The sequence below is a fragment of the Ictalurus punctatus genome, chromosome 17, assembly GCF_001660625.3.
Source record: "Ictalurus punctatus breed USDA103 chromosome 17, Coco_2.0, whole genome shotgun sequence".
Taxonomy (NCBI): Eukaryota; Metazoa; Chordata; class Actinopteri; order Siluriformes; family Ictaluridae; genus Ictalurus; species Ictalurus punctatus.
The window spans coordinates 10,240,990-10,268,261 of record NC_030432.2 but is presented as its reverse complement, the minus strand read 5'-3'; the positions used below and the strand labels follow the sequence as shown (position 1 = coordinate 10,268,261).

At 39.2% G+C, this 27,272-nt stretch overlaps 2 protein-coding genes across 2 annotated transcripts; one reads left to right on the top strand and one right to left on the bottom strand.

The window, feature by feature from the left end:
• Positions 1-211: 211 nt before the first annotated feature.
• bbc3 (BCL2 binding component 3) lies at positions 212-9,743 on the top strand. The gene is made up of 4 exons (XM_047161267.2): positions 212-608; positions 2,012-2,261; positions 3,499-3,707; positions 7,166-9,743. Exons 2-4 carry the CDS (start codon positions 2,024-2,026, stop codon positions 7,259-7,261), a joined length of 543 nt encoding a protein of 180 aa, XP_047017223.1. The 5' UTR covers positions 212-608; positions 2,012-2,023; the 3' UTR covers positions 7,262-9,743.
• Positions 9,744-11,430: 1,687 nt separating this feature from the next.
• sae1 (SUMO1 activating enzyme subunit 1) lies at positions 11,431-27,272 on the bottom strand. The gene is made up of 9 exons (XM_017491065.3): positions 26,972-27,272; positions 26,415-26,526; positions 25,776-25,949; positions 21,887-22,032; positions 21,676-21,775; positions 21,477-21,582; positions 14,171-14,315; positions 13,999-14,068; positions 11,431-11,798 (listed from the first exon to the last, which is right to left on the bottom strand). Exons 1-9 carry the CDS (start codon positions 27,070-27,072, stop codon positions 11,706-11,708), a joined length of 1,047 nt encoding a protein of 348 aa, XP_017346554.1. The 5' UTR covers positions 27,073-27,272; the 3' UTR covers positions 11,431-11,705.

Below are 27,272 nucleotides of genomic sequence, written 5' to 3'. Positions count from 1 at the left end.
ACATTGTTTTGTTTACTTATCGACTCCAAATCTAATCCCGCCTCGTTTGTTAGGATTGGCTCGTTAAACGCAGCCCTCTAGTTCGTCGGTGTTACCGTCAAGATGAACTTCCCAGCCAATGCTTGTACAGGAGGCGGGATTTGTGCGCCCATGGGCGGGAAACTGACAGCGTGCTGTGCGGGATGGTGTTGATGGTGTGACGAGCATGTCGGGACTTGTTACGGAACACGCAGAAAAGAGGGCGTCGCCAAAGAGAGCACTTCGCGGGAGTGAGCGCGAGCGGCTGTCATTATTGAAGCTCGCGTCTTCTGCACTGACACACGGCACAGTGTCAACAAGAGCCACTTATTCTCTCTCTCTCTCTTTCTCTCTCTCTCTCTCACACACACACACAGGCATGGAGGAATATTAACCCGTCACGCACCATGAACGGATTTACACTGTAACTCGAGCAAACCGCGAGAAACTAAGAACAGGAATAAGGTTTATGTGGCGCGGAAAACCCGAGCACGCCAGTTATTGACCAAGAAAAAAAAACCCACACCAACAACACGCCACAACCGAACACTGGACTAATATCTACACATTACCCAACTACTGTTTCACAGGTAAGAGTGACGATGGTGATTTATTTGCAAGGAATATCTTTGTAGCGCAGTCCTCATGTGTCACTTGAGTGAAGTTAGAGCTCACTAGTTTATTCGTGTTTTGATCTTGTTGGGGCGGTGGGTGTGTCACACACTCTAGTGATCCAGTCTCAGTAAGAAAGTGAAAAAAAAACTCACTGGAAGATGTCAAGTCATGACTGGATACAATATTCATATAAACGGGACAGTTATTAGAGTGTTTATGCCTCTAACAGGGCGTAAAGTGGCCCTGTATTATATTATTGCCATTGCATGCAGTGGCTCCTTCTGTCACGGACGCACGCGCTCAAGGCACGCGCTCGATCAATCAACAAACCCGATCACGCCGTTAACGTGTTTCAAAATCACCCCGAAGGCTTCGTTGTATTGCTAAGTGTAAATTAGTTTCCAGCATGTTTCATCACTCGCTCAGTCCGTCTACTTTGTATAATAACCATGCTGTACTTTTCCATCGCTTCATATTTTCCATATCGGGCAATCAAGCCAAGCGAAACGCTGATAACAATCTCAAGCAGTGTTGCAACTTGGAAATGTCTTATTGCAGATTTCATGTACAAGTGTCAAATGGATCCGTGCTTTTTTTCTTAATAGTTCATGCGTGTGTAAACGTGTTGTGCCGGAGCCGAGAAAGCGCGCGCGGTTGTGATTACCGCTACATGCACGGATTTGTTTACAAACAAGCCGGCGCGCCGCTCGCGCTCGCCCCCTAGCGGTCACTCTGAACTGGCCTGCAGCCAATAGGGGGGAAGCACGATGTTTCAGAATAAATTGACGGTGTTCATTGCTTGAGAATGTTTTAAATTTAATATTCAGTTGTCTAATAGAGAAATGGTGAGTGAAATTTTTCTTACTTTGTTTGACAATTCAATTCAATACGTGTGTGTTTTTTTTTATGAAAATGAAAAGTAGGGATATTACAGATGACTCCTTTCCTCTAATGTAAATGTAATGTTTTTAAATCTGCTTAGTTACATCTTGATTTTTCTTTTTGTATTGCCAGAAGAACCCAAAATAATATCTCCTGAAAACAATAAAAGTTTTGAAAGATGTTGGAGATTGTGATAATGTATTACTCTTTATAATTCTGCATAATTTATGTACTTGGACATTTTGCAACCACCATTTTACTCAACACAAAACAACACATTGTAATGTTAAGTCGTGCATTTTGCTTTTGAGTATTATACACATTATACAGACTAAATCTAGACATATATTTTTAAATGAAATGACCCCACAAGACTGAATTTGTTCCTTCATCTTTGATATAGCCGAGTGTTTACTGAGGGAACATGCATAAAAGATCCACAGCATTGTCTTTAATAGGATTCGCAACTAAGTTTTTTTCCCCCCACACACTACAGACACTTTTTGTCATGGCCCGGCCACAGCCGGACAGTAGGGTGGACGGTCAGAGCCCTGCGCAGCCACAGACCTGCAGAATGGAGGTGCTGCGTCGGGATGCCTGGCCCAGCGGAGGTACACTGCAGTCCAGACGATGCAGGACTGTGGCTACTCAGACCAGCACTGTAACAGCACCCGTTATCTCTACACAGGACACTGTGAGCATTGCCAGTTCCCCCCAACAGGAAGGTCCACTCAGAGATAGCTCAGGTATCTTCGCCTTTAATCATATACACTTCACCTGCAAGTTATCTGTACATGTGGCTATGTATGTATGCTTTACAGTGTGCTTGACAGATTGTTTGACAAGCATTACTAAAATCCAGAAGAAAAAAAAACATTTCGGGTACTAGCAACAATAACCGTGGTTCATGGTCGAGATTCCAGGAAGTGCTTTTTGCCCCTCTGTGGCCATGAGTTAGAAAAAAGGACATGTTGCAACTTGCCCTGGGCAAGTGTCTTCCTGCTGAGCACAACCCAGCACACAGTATCAGAATGCCTGCGCTGCACTGAGCAGCGTCCTTGCAGTGTTTTGGTCCCGCAGTCGTTGTTCACTGTATCTTTCCAAAATTTCCACACATCGTCATTGCTATCGTATCCTCAGCTGAACCCTTTTGGTGCTGCTTTTTTGGCACCTCCTTTATGAAAGCTGCAGGCTTTTGGCCTGCCTTCTCCAACACACACACACACTCACACTGTCCATCCAATCACCGCCCGGCCCTTGTTCCTGTCCACCAATGGCTGCATTTCTTCACAGGCTGCATGGGCTTACAGTTACCCTGGCAACAAGCCAGAATACCACGGCTCTCCCAGTGTTGCTCGCTCTGTTCAGTCACCTGCTTGAAGGATTAGCAGAGCTCAGCCCCACACACATGCATTTCCTCATAATGTGGAGCTATTTGTGCATGCTAGTAGCGAAAATAAAGGCTTTTAACTATAAATCTTTAAGTAAGGCATCGCCCTTGATGTGTAGTTACTGTTTTATAATGTAATTATTACCATTGAAAGACTCACATTCTTGCTTTCTAGGCTTGGATTAAGCAGATTATGAGATTATATGTAAACCTTAAATGAGAAAAATGAAGTGTCCTGAAGCAACTGTTGAAATTCTTTGACTAGGGAGAAGATTGATGGAGGTTTGAGGGGTTACTTTTTGGCAAAGATTAAAGATGTGCGATGGGTTGATTATGAATCTGGCATGCTCATTCAAGATGTTCATCTCCATGATTGTCAGTTTTTTGCTTGTTTATTTGGGCCAGCAAAGTCCTTCCAGTTTCCTTAAAAGATAATGTGTTTACATAGGATAAATGTTTGATGGAATGCTGATGTTAAAGTTTCAGTAATCAAAGAACGAGGAGGCTTGTTCATATCTACAAATTTCTCTCTGCTTTTTATGGAATGAGATGGACCTCTCTGACAGTGAATTTTTTTTCTGTATCTCCTTCAGGAACCGGGCAGGAGAGGTTGTATCCCAACAGGAGGCAGCAGCCCTTGCCCGATCTCCTTCCTGAGAGCAGTAGCTCCTCGGCACAATCAAGCCGCCGAGGATCTGCGGTTGATGAGGAGTCCATGGAGGAGGAACAAGTGGTGGGGAGAGTGGCCATCCAGCTGAGAACCATAGGAGATGAGATGAACGCTGTTTACTTTCAGAGAATGGTGAGGAACCAGTTTGTGTGATATAGCTGTGCTTGTGTATAGTCCAACCCCAGCCTTCTTTTGTGTAACGGTGATTGGTGCAACGTGTGTCAGTGACAATGTTTGTGAAAATGTGCAAGTGTCTGTGTGCACGTAGCCTCCAGTGGCTTTTCTAGTAAATGGATCAATGTGGTATTCACCATGGCTAGTGTTGTGACTGGAGTCAGATTTCCTGTAGTGGTTGAACCTGATGCCTTCCCTCTCGTTTGTGCACCCGCTCTCTCTTGTTCTCGCTTTCTCCCCTCCCTCCCTCCCGCTCGCTCTCTCTCTCTCTCTCTCTCTCTCTCTCTCCCCCTCTCCCTCTCCTTCCTTCCTGCCTCTGTCTTTCTGCTGCTCTCGATCTCCCTGCCGTATCGCGTGAGGAGTCAGCCCGTGGAGCAGGCAGGGAGTAAACACAGTCTAATCTCTCCCTCCCCCATGCAAACCAACTCCCCCTCCTCCCTTCTCCTCGCCTCTCAGACAAACACACATGATGTCACCTCACTATTCCAGCACTCACTGAGTCTGAGTGCTCCAGCCTACACACCCTTGTATGTACACACACAGAAATACACAAACATACCCAGTAGTCACACACTGACACACGTACACTGACACACTTGTCATATTCACAATCATGTACCTAGACAGTGCACTGTAGACATTTTTTTTTTTAACACTTTCAGTTGCACTGTCACACAATCACAGAAACAGTCAGTTACTTGTACAAATGTAACACACAATAAACTGGTATGTCACGTGGCTGAACCTCCTGTTTTGGGAATCACGCGCACAGCTTGTTTTGTTGCTCCGCTAAACTCTGTGATACCAGGATGCTTTTACGGTACACAACGCAAGTGTTGTTTACTCAGGACCAGTCGAGAATTTATAGGTACTTCCTCAAGCAGTGGAACAACTTGACTGGATGTGGGTGTGTATGTATAGGGGTAGAAATGTATATGTAGAATGCACTGCTTGTTTCCTTTCACTCTCCTAGGTACTTTCTCAAGCAGTGGCACAACAACTTGGCTGGATGTGGGTGTGTATGTATAGGGGGTAGAAATGTATATGTAGAACGTACCTCTTGTCTCCTTTCACTCTCACTACTCTGTAACTTCTGTCTTGTTCAGAATGTTTTCTTTTGCTCACTCACACACCAATATATCTTAACCTGTCTAATCACTACAACTAAAGATATACATACAGGGAAGCACTCTTAAGAACTGGAGAAACACTTGTTACAGTATATTACACAAATGAAATATAATATGCATACAATTCAGTTCAATTCAGTTTTATTTGTATAGCACTTTTTAACAATTTGTCCCAAAGCTGCTTTAGAGAGATATATAAATTCAGGATATAGATGTTAAATGTATGTTTTTTGCTAATGAGCAGGCGAGAGGCGACAGTGGCAAGGAAAAACTCCCTGAGACACTATGAGGAAGAAACCTTGAGAGGAACCATACTCAAAAGGGAACCCATCCTCATCATAGCAATTGTAATCCTAGCCATCATGGTAAATGGTCTGCACTTATATAGCGCCTTTTTAACCTTAGTGGTTCTAAGCGCTTTACACTGTGTCTCATTCACCCATTCTCACACACACACATACACACCAATGACAATCATGCAAGGCACCTGCCATTGGGAGCAACTTGGGGTTCAGTGTCTTGCCCAAGGACACTTCGGTATGTGGAGTTATATGGCCCAGGAATCAAACTACCAACCCTGTGATTAGTGGACAACTCGCTCTACCACCTTAGCCACAGCCGCCCCAAACATATGAATTGAGGTCCAAAGCCATCTTATGGTTTTTAAGTGGTACCATCCTCAGTAATCTCAATCATCTTTAGGCTGCATCATGTCGTGCCATCCTCAGCAGCAGCATGTGACTTCAAATTGATGAGAACTCCAACTAGAAGTAGGGCATCAGGATGGGTCAGGCAGGTCCGGGGAGCAGAAAGGTACAAAAAACTCAGCATGGTTCTTACTCTGGCATGGTCTATAAAATAAATATACAATAATGTCCTTCTATGGAGGACCTTTGACCCTATTTTATGTTTGATATAAATATTTTCCCAGGATTAGGTGGGGGCATTAAAGTGACTTTCTTATAATTTACTGAAAATTCATTGCAGTGATCTTGTAAAAGCATACTCTTTAGTAGGTGCATCTGTATGGTCATTTCTTCTGGTCTTATTGTTGCTTCCTGTAAAGTCCTACACTCATACACAAAACAAAGCACAGAAAGGAAGTGCACTAAATCAAAGCGACACCAGTTGTTAAGGTAAATATAGTACCAGAATTATTAGTAATTCGTGTTTGTGTTACTGGAACATAAAAAAAAGTAATTATTGTAGTTGATTTAGACATCAGTGCTACCTAGAACAAAAAAAACAACAATGTTTTTATTATATTATTGAAATTATTATATATATTAATATTATATTATATGTGAAATGTCATATTACTTTGCAGTTTTCTCACACTCCAGTTGCACAAGTCATTATTAATGAAAATTCACATCAAAGCGGCTTACAGTTTTAGCTTGCTCATAATGCGTAGAGATTAGAGGTCGACCATTGTAGAATCTGTAGCTTGGAGAATTAATGAGTATGTGCTTGTTTACTAACTGCAGAGCAGTTAACATTATAATGATAGGGTGGACACTGTTGTGGCAACTGGGCTGTAGTAATAGTTCATGACCTGTTGTGTCATGTTAACTGTCTGCTACTCCTGTGTTCTCACATAACCCCTGTGCTGGCCGGTTACTGTATAATTACTTACACACTGCATACTTCTCTTCACCCTCTCTACATGCCCTAGTGATTTCAGTGCCACTTTTCAGGGACTATAGAAGTGATCTGTCAGTTATTCACTAACTCTCTGAGTTCTCATCACTCCTCTCTGAGAGTTATTTTTAGATGATGACTCACAGCAGTTGTTGAATAGCATCTCACCAGTCTGTTGTTGCAGACATTGTCTGGCAGGGACTACTTCGCAGGAACGCGCGTCTGGTACTTAGACACACATGATCGCTTTCTCTTTGTTGCTGGGTCATTCTTTCATGTGTGTGAGCACACACACGTATATGGACATCACAGATTTTTTTTTTTACACATCACTGTTTTCTTTGGCTAGTGAAGTTTATGTGATTGTCAAGTACTAGTTTGTTGTGTCTAGCTGTCACTCAAGTAGAGAGATGTTTTGTCTACAGTAACATAATTATAAATCGCTTTGTAAATGATTCTACTTTTGAATTTATGCTGAGGCTTACAATCTTGATCAAGCACACTGTAATGAGATGCGAACCATAAACCATGTTGTTATCAGACTCTAGCATGACCTCTAACTGTACATTACTTTCACTAATAGTGTCCAAGGTGTTTGTGTATTCTAACATCCACTCACGATCCCATTCTTTGTGTGTGTTTCAGAACGAGGGCGCGCAGTGGCAGAACTGGAGAGGCCTGTACCGCGGCCTGGTCGCCTTCCTGGCCGACACCATCAGCACCCTCTACCAGCTCAGATAAACGGACGGGTATTTGGCACTGCGGGGGGGCGCCGGCGCTCCCTAACACAGCCTCTAATCTACTGCACTGGCTCGGGGACATTTCTGCAGGCCCAGAATGCACTGTGGAGTTTTTTTTTGTTGGTTTTTTTGTTCCTGTGGAGAGTTCTCTTGTTTGTGTTGTTTCTCCATTGTATATGTTGTATATTAGGGGTTTTTTTGTCTCTTTTGGGAGGAGTTTCATGTAGCAAGTAAATGAAGTGTGTGTCGGAGTGGGGGCATGTTAAGGGGGAGAAATGCTTGTGCCTCTCTAGATCTGTGAAGCTGTGAAGCACAATCGGTTGGACGCTTGTTTCTATTTTTGGAAATTTCCTTTTATTTTTGACCAACCTGAAGGCCTGGGTACTCAGAGAATCTGTGAAGGGTCAACAGATGTGTCAAAAAAGTGTGTTTAGACAGTGGGCAATTCACTAATATAGATCATTCTTTTACTCTGAACCCTGTGTTTACATTAGCAAGAAACAGAGCAATAGGCGATTGATATTTTGGGGGGTTTTCAAGTACAATATAAAAAATACAGTAAACAAAGATAACATGGCAATATCTGTAAATGTATCAATTTTGGCATTTATCTACTATCTGTGATCAGAACTTAAAGAAGCCGAAAGCGTATGCCCATACAAGACGAACTGTAAGCGACATCAGCGCCTTTTGCTTTGCTAGTGTGAAAGCAGGGTCAACACACATCCATGACAAGCATTCAAAACCAAATGCCAAATTTCAGTCGATCTAGGTCTTCAGAATGCACTAATTGAAAGGATGAGTTGTACCTCAGACACTGAAATGCTGTATCTGGTCTTAGCTGCCTTACGGAGCAATACTGCACCACAGCACAGGGAAAAGGGCACTACTAAACGAGACTATCAAAATAAGAGACGTTCAGGTGACAGGGACAGGCAGGCCTTTCAATACCACACACTTCCTCTACAGCGAAACCAGTGTGGTGAATGTGCCTTACATCACCCTTTAAAATCGTACATGTGCTTGATTTAGCAGGGGCAGTCAATGAACGGTGTTTGGGGTGGGGTGGGGTGGGGTGGGTGGTGGGGTAAAGGGTCAGTGCCTTGGTGCTCCCACCTGTACGTACACTTTGGAACACGACATTCACCACTCATTTCAAAGCTTGATCACCTCCAATGGAGGCACTAGATTGAGGCCGGAAGCCATGTGGACCCACCAGTCTATAGGCTGTCCAAATGGCTGGGTAGCAGTGTTAATATTCGTAATGAACTTGTATGTAAATATTTTGGGAGAAAATGGCAACAGGCAAGAGATGGAAGGAACTGGCCGTTCTCATCCCGGTGTATCATGTATATTTTGGTGAAACTTTAAAATACTTAACAGTTCCTTGTTTTTTGTTTGGAAGCTGTATGTAAGTATGTATGTAGTTTTCTTGAACTTTGTATGGACCAATGCAGGGAGGTTAAACTTAAATCCAAGAATTATTTAAAATGTTCACAAAAGGATCTACATTTGGATATACGATTAATTTAGTTTGTAAACATGCCCCCATACACATATTACAAAAAAATCTATCATGAGAAACAGGTTAAGCTATTTATTTTCTGTCCTTTTCGATGCTTGGTCCTTCGTGAGGAGTAGGGATGAAACTGATGTATTTGGTTTAAAAACTATAAGCTGATGTTATAAGCTCAAGTTATTTTCATGAATTATTTGGAAGTTTGTTTTTTATATCCTATAAACAAGGCTTGTAAAGAGCAACCAGATTGAATGAGCATGGGGATAAAGTTTAGTTCTCTGGGAATTTTTGTTTTGTAATAAAACCTACTGTCCAAATGTCCAAACTCAAAAAAACTACAAAAGCAAAATTTATTTCTGCTGTAATTTAATTACTGGTCATGATTTTGCTGCAATAAGATTATGGAAGAAACTGAGCCAGACCTTTTTTACTTGAAGACAAACGTTTCAATATGTAGATTCGTTGTCTTGATGAATCTCTGGGGCCTTCAACTAGATTGCTTGCATGTTGCCATTGCTCCCACATGAAGTTCATAGGCATGTATCTAACAAACCACATATGCGATGTCTGTGGGTAAACCATGTGAAAACTTTGTTAGCACTCTCCTTTTTTGGTCCTTCTTTCACGTGGGTACTGTACTGTATTTCTGAGCATACTGAGTACCAGCGGTCTGTCTCATGACTGCCTGTCTTATGACTTCCTGTGTAAAGCAGTGGTGTATACCACTTCCTGTGGACAGTGTGTTTCTTCTTGTGGATAGGTGTATTCTCTGATGCACTCTCTTCCTGAGGGAAAGGCCTTAAGTGTGAACTGTGAACATCACACTACACTCAAGCTCATGTCAATCTCATTTTCTAGCCTTGTACATTTGCTGTTTTTGACTTTTTTCTAATCAATTTTCTATATGAATTTTGGTATGTTTTCCCCCCTTTGCCTTTTTAAAATAAAGAGAAATATGACAATATTTATGAGTGATGTGCTTTTAAAAAAACCCCCACCATGATTAATTTCACATGATAGCAACTAGGTAGAGGCACACGATTAGTTTAGACAAGTTAATTTAGCATTCAATCATGATCACTGACCTGTAGTAGTAAGATATTACACCCTCAGGGCATGTTAGCTCAGTAAAGCAAGCAAGAATATCTCTTATATAATGTCGTAATACACTGTTTGTGTTTTCTGATGTGTAACAATGGAAGGCTCATGTGGAAAGTATGACCAAATATTTTAAACAGGAAAGACAGGTTCATTTACTTCCCGAGTTAATGGCCGGTAAAGAATCCAGTCTGTGGGTTTTTATGCATTCATTTCCTCATACGTGAACTCATTCTTTTCCCATTAGGTGTTTTGTTTACGCACTGTACATCTGTGAGGAACAAACTAAGAATAAGAACATTGTTTTGTTACATGCAAATAAGCAAAATAATAATTGGGCCTTCGCATGCAATTGATAGTGAGAGGGGGAAAAAAAACAGTATTACCATGGTCCTTACCTGGGCCCAACAAGAAAAGGACCAATCAGAGGTTAGTTTTCCTTTTGTTATGTCTGGTGACAGTGTTATGATTGGCTGCATTGCTAAAAGCCAGAGGAAATGAAGTGCAGGGAGCAATAAGCACCACATGGGAACAGGGTCATCAGGATTGCCGTTGAGGGTCTATGTTAGTAATTAATCCTGCCTTCTTTTAGCTAGGGAATAGCACATCTTAACTAGTCAGCATCTCATATGGCCTTGATTTTCTCCTTCTCATGTGTCCTTTCACCTAAGAGAAAGAACATTTTGTTTATTTATCCATCGGTTGTAGTTGCCACGCAGCCACAATTTCATCTCATCAACATCTATCCTACAGTACAAAGAGCAGTTCATAGCAATCATATCTATTCCCATGCCACTGCACCAGACTAGCAGATTAAAGTCCACAGTAGGGAAAATAAGATAAGTTAACACATGAAAGAGTTTGGCCCATCTGCAATACCTATAATTTTATTAAGTGTCTCGTCTGTGTAAAGACAACAGAGTCGTGTCTTGGTGCCACTCCTCCTCGGCACCTGTCTAACTGGTGTATCCTGTTCCAATGTATCCTGTTCCAGTGTTGGCCAGAGTGAACCACAGACTGATGGCTTGGTGTCTGGTGTTCAAATCCCGTTTCTGGTCAATCTAAATCGTTTACTTTGCATGTCTCCAGCATAGTTGCCAATTGCTAACAGTTGACAATTGTGTTAGTTTTAACCCTCTTGTTTGAAATTCCAGCAGACCACACTGGACAGACCAGACAGACCAGACTCTCCAGCTGAGGGAAAACTTCCAGATCAAAACATTTATTGTTTCTCTTATGCTGCTTAGTCACTGAGTATGTGGTGCCAAATAACGTCATTGCACATACCTCAGCCAAGGTCATAAATAAGTTACCTAACCACAGATGGTCTTCTTGATACATAAACTTGACCTCACCTTGGCTTTACTTTCTCATGTTTTTTCACTTTTAAGTGTCAATTGCCATGTTATGTCATCCAGCACAATCTCTTTGTGTAATAGGCTAGATATACTCTAATATATACCCATATAGATGAGTGCTACAATTCCTTCAATTGAAATATTACACACAAGAATGACAGAAAATCTCATACAGAAAAACACATGCTGCCCATGTAATCCAAAAGAAATGTATTTATTTGAATCTTTTCATTACAAAATGGGAAATCACAAAATTTGCCATGGAACTTCACTATATTGTCTTAATAGCAGGCAGAAAAGGTGAGTGTATGCCTGCAGACTGTATAAACTCAGAAAAAATAACAACACTGCCTAAGCTCCTCAAAGGAGTGCTTATTGTTTAAAATGTTTGTTTTGCAGCACTGAAAAGGTCTTTCCATGATGCTTCGAGTGCCTACATTTTGTTCACTTGTCCTTGGTCTTCTCCACGATCATTTGGCTCCAAAGTAGTCCACCACGCCACTGCCCTTCAGTCCATCAAAAAAGAAGAAGTTCCTGTGTGGGGCATCCCTCTGGGACAGGGCCTGTTTTTACACACACAACCAATGTGACAAATGTACTAAGCACTGGAGGTTGTTCGTTTCCGTGGTACTTGTGGTTGATGGGTGAGGGACAGCAAAGTACCATGTGTGGGTTACAGCCTGTTTCATCATGCAAGGAGATGGCGCGACATCCTGGCTTCTCTCCACCACCACCATGTGGGTGTGAAGGCTTGCCCAACCAGCACTGTATCCACCGCACTCACATGCTCCACTAAGCTTCTCTAACTGACTCCAGCAAATTTGAGAATGTACGATGAGGTCAACCTTAATCAGGCATGTACATCTTCATATTACATCACTAATCTGACTCAGTACTTTACCAGCCTTCTTTGTAAACATGAATTGTATGCACATTTAACACATTTCGTAACATGAATAATAGTAGGCGGGGTTTAATGGACAGTTTTAAACCATATGTGGATTTTATGCCAACATTACTGACAGGAATTGGATTCCAGTGACCGGAATGTTACCTTTTCCATTCTGGCATTTAAAAAGTGTCGGCAGCTAAAAGGTTTTCTGTATACTGCCAGGTTCCAATGGGGAAGGCAGATGCCATATGCCTGAAACAGACCCTTATCAGGAAAACCACCTTCACGGCTCATGAAAGTTCCATTGTATAGGGGCGTAGGGTTTTTATGGTGATAAGGTATTACATATTAGGTGCAGTGTTAAAGAGACAATAAATATGAGCTATAAAAAACAAGTGCGCGAGACTGATGCCAGTTCCTTTCTAAGCATTTTTACTGACTGCAGGTAAACATGAATGAGTCTAAAAGTTTTAATCCTTCACTAAATACCACATTCGAAAGTTTCCCCATAATAACTGTCCAGTCAACTAACTACCACTGATGCTACTAACAATTTAAGAATTTAAAAAAAAAAAAGAAACCAGTCCATACAGGATTTATTTGTGATTGTTGTAGCCAAAAATGCTTGATTTGCTGCGACTTTTTTCCCCCAAAATTTGTAATGCACCTTGCAGAGTATTTTGTTCTATTTTTGTGTTAAACTGCTTGAATTGGCGAAACTGTGATTGCATGAAATTGTTTTGCACGGTCTTTCGCAGTGATATTTGCTTGCAAATAAGACATTTCAGCTGTACTCATGTTTGACTCGGATGAATCAAAAAGGGATTTGGCTGAACGCACGTTGCGATGATGTCACATGACATGTCTTGTCCCAAGTCTTCAGTAATTTTGAAAAATTGCAAGCTCCTCCAAATATTGTGCTGTTTGCTTGATTTTGCATTTATCAAGTTACAAAATCTTGGATGGACTGATTTATTTATTTATTTATTTATTTTAATTAACAGGTATTATGGGCTGTAACTTGTCCATTTAACTTTTATTGATTTGTAAAACACTGATGACAGTATTTTTCAAGGATAATTAGTAACCCTAGTTGGTGCAGCTTTTAACTACTTATTTATATGGCAAGCTTCTCTTCTTTGCCCCAAAAGGTGACACACTCACGTTTGCAAGAGCATACTGCACTGACCTCACATCAGAGATTTATTACTTGTATACCATTAATGTAGATTTAATTAATCATATGTAGCTCAACCCCTTTGTTGATTGGGACTTTGTAATGGTGAAGGAGCTAGTGAGCTAGTGTAGTAGTACAATAAAGACGAAGTCTACCCTGCACCATCAGCTTCAGCTGCGTGCATGCACATTCTCACCCATTAACTCTTATTTACAGGTATGACACACCCGAATTACCCTCATGTATTTATGCAGGTGTTGGAGGACGTGAGCCTATAAAAGAAAAGCATGGAGTATGTGCTAATTTGCATATACAAAATACCCTTAAAATGGCATCGACGGGAATGCTACTACTGCCAATAATTCTATTACTTCTTGTGACTAATTTCCATGCAAAAAATACCTTTAAAATACTCTTCAAACGAGAAGGAAGCTACTGAAGACAAAAGCGATTTCACGCATCTGACCTTGCTGTGACCTTGAACCTGCTTGGATCAATTCCAAAATCTTATCAGTTCATCTATGAACAGATTTAATCGTACACACACTTTGACGAATAATTACGGAATTTCCGTGTATACAGAATTTCCCTATTCTATTTTTATGAATAAATTAAATCTATGAATCTATTGTTAGATTTAAATCGTACACACTTTGATGAATAAATAAAAATTAAACTGAGAGTGAGTTCCTACCTTGACTATTTCCTGACCAAGTACTCCTCCCACCACAGCACACACTGGAGCCATCTCAGAGAAACAGTAGCTGTGAAGACAGAGCACGTACACTAATGTTATTCCCACGACTCAGACAGCTATGAATTACAAGGTATGATAACTGTTTCACAGTTGATGTGTTAGTGAGGACCTGACAAAGTTGTCAGGCAGCAGCTCCGGATTCACCCCCATAGCCTCTAAGAGATCATCTCTGATCTGCAGGAGTAACTGAGAGTCCTCAGCAAAGCTACCTGGATGAGGGTCTCGACCTTTATCTGTGCGGAATTTCAGCAATACTAGAGGAGAAAGTGTGAGAGAGAGAAAGTTAGAAGAGCTGACATGAGAGCAACAGAGCACTGATGTGCAATTTTTGAGCCAGGTTGTGAAGCAGAAGGTTGCAAGTTTGCTGGAGCTTGAATAGGACCTTTAACTTTCAACTGTTTCACTTGTAGTTTGCTTTAGAATATTAAAAGTATATGAAGCTAATTTGAAAATGAGAATTCATTTAAATGTGAATGCTTTAGGATCTTTGGCAGGTATTACATCACCCATGTAACATTGCTAAACACTGAAACTGACTTTCTTGACCACCCACTCACCACACCATCAGCTGAGGCACACTGAATTTCCACGGAAACGTTATTTCTTTTTTAGACACATCTCCATGAAATGTTTCCAGATAGATGTACTAATATGTTTCCAGCTAGATCTACCAAAAGCTTTATTCTCTGCCATTTAGTATTTATCTTGGATCTCCAGTTTAATTCCTTTCTGACACAAATTTACTATGTGCATATATTCAAAACATAATTCCCAAACCTGATTGGCCAAAACTACATTAATGAGTTTATGTCTGGTATCTTCATTTCATTCTGTTTCCTTTCTAGTTATATTCCATACTGTTCTGGACAAAAATATTAACCTTGATCAAAACTAAGGAAAAACATACCAAACCAGTACATTGCTAGCACAGCATTATTCACTGCATTTCATTTATCTCTGATTATTTCTGCTTCAGTGTTCAAGCTAAAACCCCTAAAATTACTAAATTTTACTACACCAAGTTCAAATCTTTTCATAAATGTATTCACTCCCTTCCATCCTTCCATCATTTTTCAATTTACAATTTGGATAATCTTATAACCTTAAAGCCAGAATAATAAAACTAAGTATAAAAGCTCAGGTTTTATGCTGGCTGTTGCCTCTCAGCCATTCATTTCTGTGTCCATTTCTTTTTCTAACCCACCATTTTCTTACTTTTCAAAAGTAATACCTACATTACACTAAGACAAATTAAATATAGAACAGCATAAAAAATTTACATCTAGAGGTAGACTTATTCAGCTGTTACTTTCTGCTCCACACTCCCATTGTGAAATTACATCAGACATTTCTTGAGGTGCAGAAAGGATTCAAATCAGTGGCACACCATCTGCCTTAGAACCCCATCAGTGAGCTGACATAACCTCAGATAAATCAGTGAGATAACATGAAGGAAACAGTTCTTCCTCAAAAGCAGCTCAGCCGTTACATGCCATTTATAAGCGCTCTAATGTACTTGCTAACCTTTAAATGCACAAATAGGGCTTGTTTTTGTTTCCATTAGTTCAGAACTATATGTGAAGCACTGGAGCATTCATAGCCTTTTTTTAGTGATCTGTGCTTTTTTTTTTTAGAAAGGCGGACAGTGTTTTCTGTTTTAAAGTCACTGCACATGACTGGTCATGGACAACCTTCCATGAAAAATGAGCTGTCCTCTATGAGAATGCCAGGTGAGCTTATATAAAAAGATTCAGAGCAGACAGTGTTGTCAATGGAACCAGCACAGCGTAACCACACATTACGCATTATTTTGATGGTTTCTATAATTAGAGATGTACAGAGAAATATGTTTTTTTTAAAAAGTTGCTTTCATTCAATTTCTAGGCAAAATGGTTTTCTGCACGTAATGCACCACTGAACTGAAAAACAACCCCCAAATATTTTACATTTAAAGGCTTTTAAAGCTGCTTTCACAGGGCCATTTTTGGCATTTCAAAAAATTCAGGAAATCCATTAATATGCACTGATGGTTTCTTGTAGGTTGTTGGGTGGAGGTCAATGTTTTACTTAATGTATGCTCTAGGGGTGTAACACAATGTCATTATCTGTATCTATTTAGTGCTCAAAATATTTGTATCTGTATACATATCTGTATACTGTATAAATATTCGTATTTGGATTTAAACCAGAAGTGGACGTGGTCAATACTGGAAGTTTCTTTGTGAAACCGATGCCTTGGAAAAACAATGGAAGAAAACAGGGCTGCTTTTTCATTCAGAAATTACAAAAATGTTTCACTTTATTTGCATTTATTTAATTTTTAAATAATAAAAAAAAAATCATATTATATGTGTGTATATATATTATATATATATATATACATATATATATATATATACACACACACACACACACACACACACACACAAACATACATACACACATTAGATATATAGTTGTGTGTGTGTGGGGGGGGGGGGGGGGGGGGGGGGAATACACCCCATGGAAATTGTGAAAATGACCTCAAAATATCAGTTTTGTGTGTCATTTGACAGTGTGTCGCCTGTTTTAATAGGCACTGTTTCAAAAATGATCAAATGATTCTTGATCATTTGATCATCTTTGAAACAGTGCCTAATAAAACAGGCGATACACTGTCAAATGACACACAAAACTGACATTTTGAGGTCATTTTCACAATTTCCATGGGGTGTACTTATTTTTTTTTTCCACATAACTATATATGACACATAAAACTGACATTTTAACTCACAATTTAAATAAAAAATTACTAATAATTTTAAAAAAAACAGATTAGTCACATGGAAAATACTAAATTTATCACACCTTCAAATCCATAAAATTTGAATCAGGTGTTCAAGATTGGGTGTCAGTAATTAGAACCTGCTTAGGGACTGCAGGTGGAACCTCTTATTTATACCCCTGTCATAGTGTCTGGTGTTCCCTTTGCTATTAAGGTGTATGGTGTCATCATGCCAAGATCTAAGAGTTCTATAAGGCCTTCAGAAAAAAGGCTGTGGATGCCTATGAGTCTGGCAGTGGATTTAAAAAGATCACCAAATTATTTGAAATACATCATTCCACTGTAAGGAAAATCATCTACAAGTGGCGCGGATTTCAAACGACTGCCAAATTGTCCAGGACTGGCTGTCCCAGCAAATTCAGCACAAGAGCAGACCTTCTGGTGCAAAAAGAAGTCTCCAGAACCCCAAAATTTCATCACAGCTAGTAAATCTTGCATCTGTTGGTGTCAAAGTGCATGCTTCTACAATGAGAAAGAGATTGCACAAATTTGACCTGTATGGGAGGCGTGCCAGGAAAGAGCCTTTGCAAGACCACGGTTTGTCAATGAGCATATAGGCAAAGACCAGGCCTTTTGAAATAATGTGCTCTGGACAGACGAATCAAAGACAGAGTTGTTTGGCCACAGTAATTGCAGACATGTTTGGTGCTGACCAAAGACAACTTTTCAGGGGAAGCACTTCATTCCAACTGTGAAGCACAGTGGTGGAAATGTTATGGTTTGGGGTTGCTTCACTGCCTCAGGGACTGGACAGTCTGCATTTGTTGATTCAACACTGAATTCTGTATCATATCAAAGAGTGCTTGAAGATAATGTGAGGCCATCTGTCTGAAAGTTGTAGTTGAACCGAAAGTGGACCTTTCAACAGGATAATGATCCTAAGTACACTAGCAAATCCACCAAAGAATGGCTCAAAAAGAAAAAATGGAGGGTTATGGAATAGCCTAGTCAAAGCCCGGATTTGAATCCCATTGAAATGTTGTGGGGGGATTTTGAAACGTGCAGTACATGCAAGAAAACCCTCAAACATCCTGCAACTGAAAGAAAATTGCAAGGAAGAGTGGTCAAAAATTCCAGCAAGCCTGGTGGACAATTATACAAAACATCCACCAGACATTATTTCTGCTAAAGGGGGCAATACTAGCTTCTGAGGCCAAGGGTGTACTTACTTTTTTTTTCCACAGAAGAATCTCACATCCATTGATATTTCTGTTGAATAAATGATTGAAAAGCTATTTTTTCTTGTGGTTTTGTTCAAGTATATCAACTTCGTTCATATGCATTGTTTTAAAGAGGATCAAATATTCGCTTGCCCAAATGCGTCAAAAAAGCCAACAATTTCCATGGGGTGTACTAACAAGCAAACTGTTTCAAAGCAGTGATGTGTTTCCCACCTCAAAAACCATTATTTACAGTTGACAACAATAGCCATCTATTGAGCCATAATGTGGCCTTTATGCAGCATTTCATTATAATCCCCATATGATTTTCCAAGGAAATACTCTTAACCCTAATACCCCGTATAGCCGAAAAACCGGTTTGCCCGTCTTTGATCTATTCCCATAAGGACGATATACTGGCTTGGTCGTCTATGCCAAATCCCCGTAAGGCCGATATAGAGGCTTTACAGTGTAAACGTTATCCCCGTAAGGCCGGTGTACCGGCATTACTCTGCTATGATTCATTACTTATTTAATTATTATTATTTGACCCGGATGATTGATGACGTCACGATGTGATTACGTTATTACGCCGGCATTACGATGAAGCTGATCCAAGCGTGAATATTGGTGTACTAGTAGAAGAGAACTAAAAATGCCAAAGCGAAAAGCTAATCGTGTTCCAGCTAAAGTTACACCTTCAGTGAACACAGGTACATCTAAAACAGTGAAAAAAAAAGAAAACATACACAGTTACACAGGCGAGAGCGAGGATTCTGGATAGTGACAGCAGTAAAAGTTCAGGCAATGTTGAAACCGAAACCGAAACTGATAGTGACGCAAACTCTCCTGATTCAGACCCTGATCCGTCTTCATCTTCAGCATCAACCAGTGCGACTGACACTGCAGGGGTCTGGAGTCATAACGGGACCATTTCTGTGCATTCGTGAAAACACTACCTGCTGGTCTGATTATCACCAGAAAGTTGACTTTTGGCACTAAAATGCATCTATTTATTTATTATTTACTTGAATATATTCAAAGGCATTGACCACGCTGATGCTCGTATGGTACTTCTAAATGAGTATAAGGATTTTAGCGAGCATTTTTTCGTAATTTCTCTAGTTAAGAATTGTGCTCTAAGTTTAGTAAAAACACTGAACTGCTTCATTTTCAAAGTAATATTACACAAATACATCGTTATATGTTGTTTCAAGGCCTAAAATGTTAAAATTAAAATGTTGATTTTGGCCCAGGAACTCAGGGTTGGCGTACTGTTTCTCTGGGGAATATAGGGTTATGGGACATAATACTGTGGGAACTTAGGGGTAAGAGGGTTAATAATGAATGGAGAACGAGCGTTTAACATGAGAATGTCTAAAAACACACAAAATAAACAGACAAGTTTATACAGAAATATGGTACAAGTATGATTTCATTTTTGGAGATCTGTAAGGTAGTGTTTAGGTCAGGCTACCAGAGTGGAGAATCTCCAATTCATATAATGTTAATGAACTTGGTCTTGATTTAATGAACAGAGGTGCCAGGTTCCCTATAACATTTATAGTACCAAGGGTGCACATAATTCTGACTGTATATTTGTCTAGCTTTACTTTTCTGAGGGAAAAAAAAATTCTAATATTTAAGCTTGGTTAGCCTGTTAAGATTCATTTGAAGAACATTTGTGTTAAGCAAACACAAAATTGCAGCATACAGCCAAGCCTTCAGTTAGTCTAAAGACCCACTTACCATTGGTCCAACCTATAATATACACTCCGTGTCCATTTTTATTAGGAATACCTGTACAACTCCACATTCCTTCAGTGAATCATGTGGCAGAAGTGCAATGCAAAAAGAAATGCAGATAAAGGGCAAGAGCTTCGGTTAATGTTCACATCAGACATCAGAATGGGGAAAAAAAAAAAAAGAGTATGATCCCTGTGCCTTTAACCATGGCATGGATGTTGGTACCAGATGGTCTGGTTTGTATATTTCAGAAACTGCTGATATCGTGAGATATTTTTTTACAGTCAGAGGAAGAGGAAAATGGCCAGATTGGTTTGAGCTGCCAGAAAGGACATAGTAACTCAAATAATCACACTTTACAACCATGTTAGCAGAAAATCATCTCAGCATGAATAAAACATCGAACCTTGAGGTGGATGGGCCACAACAGCAGAAGACCACATTGGGTTAGATACCTGTCAGCCAATAACAGGAATATGACATTATGAAGGGCACAGGCTCACCCAAACAGGACAGTTGAAGATTAGAAAAAAATAATCACCTGGTCTTTTTCCAGTCCTCAACTGTCCAGTTTTGTTGAATCTGTGTCCAAGATAAGAGTGCTTATTTGAGTTACTAAAGACTTCCTGCCAGCTCAAACCAGTCTGGTTATTCTCCTCTGATCTCTCTCATTAATAAGGTGCTTCAGCCTGCAGACACACAGGATGTTTTTTTGTTTTTGTTTTTCACACCATTCTATGTAAACTCTAGAGACTGTAGTGTGTGAAAATCCCAGGAGATCAGCAGTTTCTGAAATACTCAAACCAGCCCATCTGGCACCAACAATCATACCACAGTTAAAGTCACAAGATCACACTTTTCCCCCCATTCTGATGTGAATATTAATATGAAGCTCTTGATCTGTATCTACATGACTTTATGCATTGTGCTGCTGCCAGATGTGACCAGTAAAGTGACCAGTGAGTGTAGCTGACAATCACGCTTAGCACCTCCATCTTGTTCAATATTAACATAGTTTACTGAAGCCCTGCCTCAATCTGTCCCTCACTGGCTCACACATAGTTACGTCAGAATACATTCTATCAGAATCTTACATTAACATTGGAGAGTAATAAGTCTGTTGACTGCTCACTGGCGAACTAGAGGATGTGTTTTTGATAGAGACTACAAAGTGATAATATACTCTCTGGATAAGGACATCTGCTAAATGCTGTAATTGTAATTAAAAATTGTTGTTGTTTTTTTAAAGTTATTTAACTGTGACAGTACATTCCATATATAAAAGTGCAGAAATCCATGTAAATTATATGATTTAAACTCAATCAAGTTGAGAGTTAGTTACATTACCTTTTTACTCTTTAGTCGTCATTTTCAGCTCGCTGTGAGCTTTTCTGTTTATGGAAATGTTAATCAGCTGTAAAAATGCTTAGTAATTTTCAGGTGATTGGAATTCATCAACATGTGCATATGAGCATGAAGAAAATCTGGTACTGAAATTCTGGTAAATCTGGCAGGAAATTTAGTTTGGTTTGACCTACAATATAAAAATAAAACACCAAAGCTAAAAGACTGATAAGTGGTACGCCCATGGTTCTCATTAAAGTCAGTGGCAAGAACTGTACCTTTGACCATTTCTAAACTGTCCTTGTAAAGTTACTAGCTGTGGATATATAGATGTTAAGTACCTTGTAGTAAGAAGTAATCTGGTGGTGTGCGCTTGAGATTGCGCTTGGCCTCTTCACTCGTCCAGTCAGCCTCAAGAGACTCTTTTAAAGAACAGAAACTGGCCGTCTTCACACAAAAAAAGGAATGAAGTTGGAGAACTTGAGATAATTAATAACTTTCAACTTTGTTAACCAACAGGAGACAATCATGATAACGCACCTTTTTCACCATGGTAGTCTCATTCAGATCAATTCTAGGTTTCTTCACTTCGGGGCCATCATTAGCCTCTTCTGATGACTTCACCACCTTTGGTTTCTCTCTAAGGAAAACAAAACCATCTTAAAACTACCATACATAACATTATTTCAGTTACTGATTAGATTTAAAACAAATTGTAATTTTTTTTCTTAAAGAGCCACAAGTCTCGCACTCTACATAATGATGCTCCAAGCCCAGGTCAGAGAACATGTATCCATGGTAACCGAAGACATCTCCACAGAAGACTTTAATGTTTCTGGTGGCGCAAAGCTGGTCCACTCGGACCATCAGGTCTCTGGAGCATCTTGTCAGACACACCTGGGAGTAAGAGAACAAATTAAGAGTTTAAGAATTTTAACAAAAAAATAAAACCCTTCTCTAGGAATAAGGAAATTATTTCAGTTTTAATTTCTACAGTAAAATCCACATCTCTGCTTGCCATGGGAAATTTCTCAGGAATGCGATTGATGTACTGTATGTAAATGACTGTAACTTTCAAATAGAACGACCAGAACTCAGACATCATCATCATAATCGTCTTCATGAACTCATGCTTGAGTTTACGCTTTTCCTGACTACAGATTAGTTTATATGATTCAGATCCATATTCCAAACATCTACTCCAATCAAAAACCAGATGAATCAGGTTCATGAACTATGAATAACTAATATCATAATAATAATATATACGTGTGGAGGTTGGGGAAAACCCCTCTGATATTGTTGTGGGTCCAGAAAAACAACCAAAAAAAATTACAAACAAATAAATAATAAAAATAAAGAAAAAATAGATTTATCCGAAGTTAATTTTTTTTGGTAATAATGTACTTTCACATTTCTACTTTAGGAAAACAACTACATTTTGCCAAAGTGGTGAACTGTTTTTGCTTAGGCTCCCCTCTAACCTGCTGGATAGTTACATTTCAAAGCAAAAAGGACATAAGCCCAATCACCTTGTAATCAGATATCAGCTGTTAAATGTCTGACGCTCCTGTGCTATTACATTATCACTACAGAGAAGAGCATAGACATTCAGTACAACTGACAGATAAGGGCAGTAAGGTTGGTTTTCTATAATTAGATTAGGTTGTAAATGTAGATTTGGGGGTAGGGGATTTTTTGTGGAATTTGTATGAAATTTTTAAATGCAGCTGTCTTGGTTTTCACTTTTCGAAACAACCAGACTTTAGCTTTCATTGAGATGCATGTAAAAGAAAAACGTGTTTATTAAAGCCCATAGATTTCATTATGTTTTATATTTTCTAATATTTAAAAAAAATATTATAAAGTTGACCGCGTGAAGGGTTTTCCCAGGCAGTTAGATATTCTGAATATCTAACCAGCAGGCTTGGTCCATCTTATCCAAGACACCAACCCTTGCACCCTCCCATTCTGTATTGATGATAAGCCTGTTTACATGAAATAGACACCACTTTTCTTACTGTCTGAATATTGATATACGCCGTGCCAGGTTGAAGACACTGGTTGTCTCCTATAAGAACATGCTGAAACATCATTTTATCACTCGAGACTGAAGGTTGTTTACAGCCACACAACCGTCATTTAACCTCACTAGTTAGAACATCAGTGCAGCTCTCTTTAACTGATAAGCAGTGGACACTTGACTGTTGAATCCACAAGGATTTCTAAACATTGTAAGAAAGTTATGTAAACCAATACTGAATATTGAGAATACTTCTCAGAAAAGGAGCACATGACCCAGGAGCTTTAAGGACAGGCTGCGCCATCACATTTTGCCACTGTCCAATCACAAAGGGTTTCTGTCAATAACTAAAAAACAAGTATTTCCTCCTCTTTACCATGATGTAATGAGGCAATGACGTCTAGTGAAATTAAAAAGTGAAAAAGAAAGGGATATTGACCTGACATAGCTGGCTCAACAAGATGTCATGATTTTGGAGTAAACATCATAGTCATCAGTGAAGACAGTGCCATACTAGTCATTGTAAGGATATGGAAGTAGCATATGAATTAGCATTCTTGCTCACAGACAGACCAAAGTGAGTTCTTCAACATAGACAATGTGCCCCTTGAGTAAAAGCTGTCAATCATGGCATCAGTGATGAACAGCAAGAGCCATGCAGCCAAAACATACTCCCAAGCATGCCAGCCTTTTCCCCTCATATTTCTCTTTGAAATATCAGTGGAGGCAGATAAAAGAGCGGCACTGTCTGTAACGAACCCCCTCCTCACAATACTCCTCTTCCCCTCCTTATAAACTCTCACTAGTACTCCCACCGGGAGAATTCCGAGGCTCGCAAACACAGACAGGCCGGGAGGCAGATCATCTGAGCTTTGAACATTCATATGCGGACAGATTCGCTGATAAACAAGAACGGGCCAAGGTCCAGTTTCTAAGCAAAACAATGACAATCCTCCTAGGAATGGGCAGCTTTATTTGTCCATGCTGGAACATTACTAAGGGGGCAGCTTAGTGTCTCCAATTAACACTGATGTTATAAAATAATCCGTGATTCTTTGCCTCTGTTATTTATTTATGTCACCAGACACTACCATGCAGTACAACTTACTAAACAACATGTACACACACACATATATATATACACATATACATATATATATATACATATATGTGTATATATATATATATATATATATACACATATACATATATATATATATATATATATATATATATATATATATATATATATATATATATATATATATATATATATATATATATACACACACACACACACATATATATATATATACATATATATGTGTGTATATATATATATATATATATATATATATATATATATATATATATATATATACACATATATATATATAGAGAGAGAGAGAGAGAGAGAGTACACACACACACACACACATACATACATAAATATAATATATATATATATATATATATATATATATATATATATATATATATATATATATATATATATATATATATATGTGTGTGTGTGTGTGTGTGTGTGTGTGTGTGTGTGTGTATATGTATGTCTGTGTTGATTAATGTGTTACAATATCAATTCAACAGAAATACATTCTGAGCTGGGGAATAATAGAAAATGTAATACCCAAGCATCTTTTACTATGATCAACAGCAGTAATATGGCTTTAATACACCATCTACTGGCCATCAAGGGAACAGGAACGAAAAGATTTGTGCATGATTCTAAGTACGTTCCTCCATTCATCTAAACCTTCAGACATTTGAATAATAGTTAAGAATCCTGCCAAATGAAGCCATGCTGCATGACATGAAGACTTGCTTATACTCCTATGAATATTATTTACTAGACAATATTTTTACCAGCATGCAGGTGAATTTTCAAATCTGATTGGTCGAGTAAAGTCAAGTGTTTTTTATTGTCATTCCTCTACACCGCTAGTATACATCAGTCATTTCTCCAGGACCATGGTGAAACACAAAACAGTATCAAAGACTACATAAAATGCACTACACAACGGTGTGAGACGAGAACTTTAACTAAATTTTCTACTTATTAACTTCAAAACAGAAAGAAAATAAAGGTGGCAGGTGGATGAAAGACTATAGCGGTTATATTGTAAGTGATAAAAGAACCAATTCTCTCACAGATGGCCCACAATATTAAACAAAACAAAATTACAATGTGTCAGATCCTTTGAGTGGTGCAACAGAGAAGTGTTTGCCCAATCATTGCGAGATATCAACTTTGAATTTGCCTACCGGCTATGGACAGGTTTCAAACTCGTGCTCACCTAACAACGCAACAGCTATCCATAGCCGGGAGACAAGGGAGCCAAATTGGCCATGCTTTCTGGGTTGAAATACATGCATCAACATGAGCCAATCGCAGGTGTCTGTAAGCTCATGAATGCAGATGAGATCAGATTGAACTTTTTTCCGAGTGTATTACACTGCCCTGTGGTGCAGCAAGATTTCAGAAATGTCTTTTAAATAAATAAATAAATAAAATACTACTGAAAGTAACACTAATAATTCAGAAGCTTTTCAGGATGCAAACTGAGCAATGCTGACTGCTCTTTCAGACACTCACTGCATCAAACTGAAGAAAGAATTCATCCGACTTGCTTTCCACTTGATCTGTGTCAGCCTTTACTTCCACCATTGGATTGAGGAACTGGGCTCGTTCCAGGGAAGCCTGGGCTTGATTCTGACCATCTGCATCCACTGGAATGAGGAACTGAGCTCGTCTTGATTCCTCAGTAACCTGAATATGAATGTCATAATTAGTACTTGGATGGACACCTTTACAGTTACATTTATTCATTTAGCAGACGCTTTTATCCAAAGCGACTTGCAAATGAGGAAATACAAGCAAAGCGATATATCAAGCGGAGAACAATACAAGTTGTGATACTATACAAGATCTTTTAATTGAGTTCTAGAAAAGCAAAATGCTCAGAATAGAGGTGTAAGTGCCAGAATGGGGTTTTTTGTTTTGTTTTTAAGATAATGTGGGGTTAGCATTTTAGGGGTTAGTTAGTTGTTCACGGAAGCAGTGGGTCTTTAGCTGTTTTTTAAAGATAAGGATAGATTCTGCTGTCCGGATTGAGGTTGGAAATTCATTCCACCACTGAGGGACAGTTAGTTTGAACACAGCGTTATTTATTACAGGATGGATCACAGATTTTGATTCTGCCCATGAGTAGGAGGTGGTTGATGAACGTCATACCTGTTCATGGTCCAGAAGTGTGAGTGCTTTCACTCCAGCTAGAATAAGGTTTTTTGCCACTTCAGCACCCAGTCCTCTGAGTCCAACGAGCAGCACTCGAGACCCCCTCAGCCTGAGAAGCGAGTCTACAGGTTAACTAGCTGCATTTACATGTATGGCATTTGGCAGACAGCAAACCAGAGTGACACCCGACTAGTCATGTATTCTTTAATCTTTTTACTAAAACTAAAGTAAGTCTATTATAAATAAATTGTGTATCGTGTATGCTTTATTGCATGGAATTTTAGCACTGGTACACCATCAACAAATCAGTGTTCTTATTAAAAATGCATTGTACTCTAACCAATACATAATGTTTTATACTGAATATATTATAATATTTGGACTACCCACAGTATTAAGATGATCTTACATATCTTACATCATTTAGGAAAAGAATTCATAAAAGCCCACGAATATTACATATTTTATGTGCACATTTTAAAATAACCGAGAAACACATGTATATATTTATTAGCAAGTTAGCCGCTTAGCTCTTTAGCTAGCAGAGCTCAAACCTCTTTTGTGCATCCAGACCCCAGAGGCGAATTTGCCGGTCATACTGAGCTGCTTCTTCCTCGCTTATGATATTGTCGTCTTTTTCGATTGTATCAATCATTTCAATGTGTTTCAAAAACGATGTTGCAGACACTCAGTATAAATAAAGTCGCTCTTGGTACAATTTTCCTACTTCCCATTCAATGCGACAAAACTCCCGCTTGGTTTCATTCAAAGGGGCGCATAATGATGACGTGTGCGTTACACTGAAACGTTAAAAAAAACACTTCGACTTGAAAACACAGTTTAATAATAACCAAA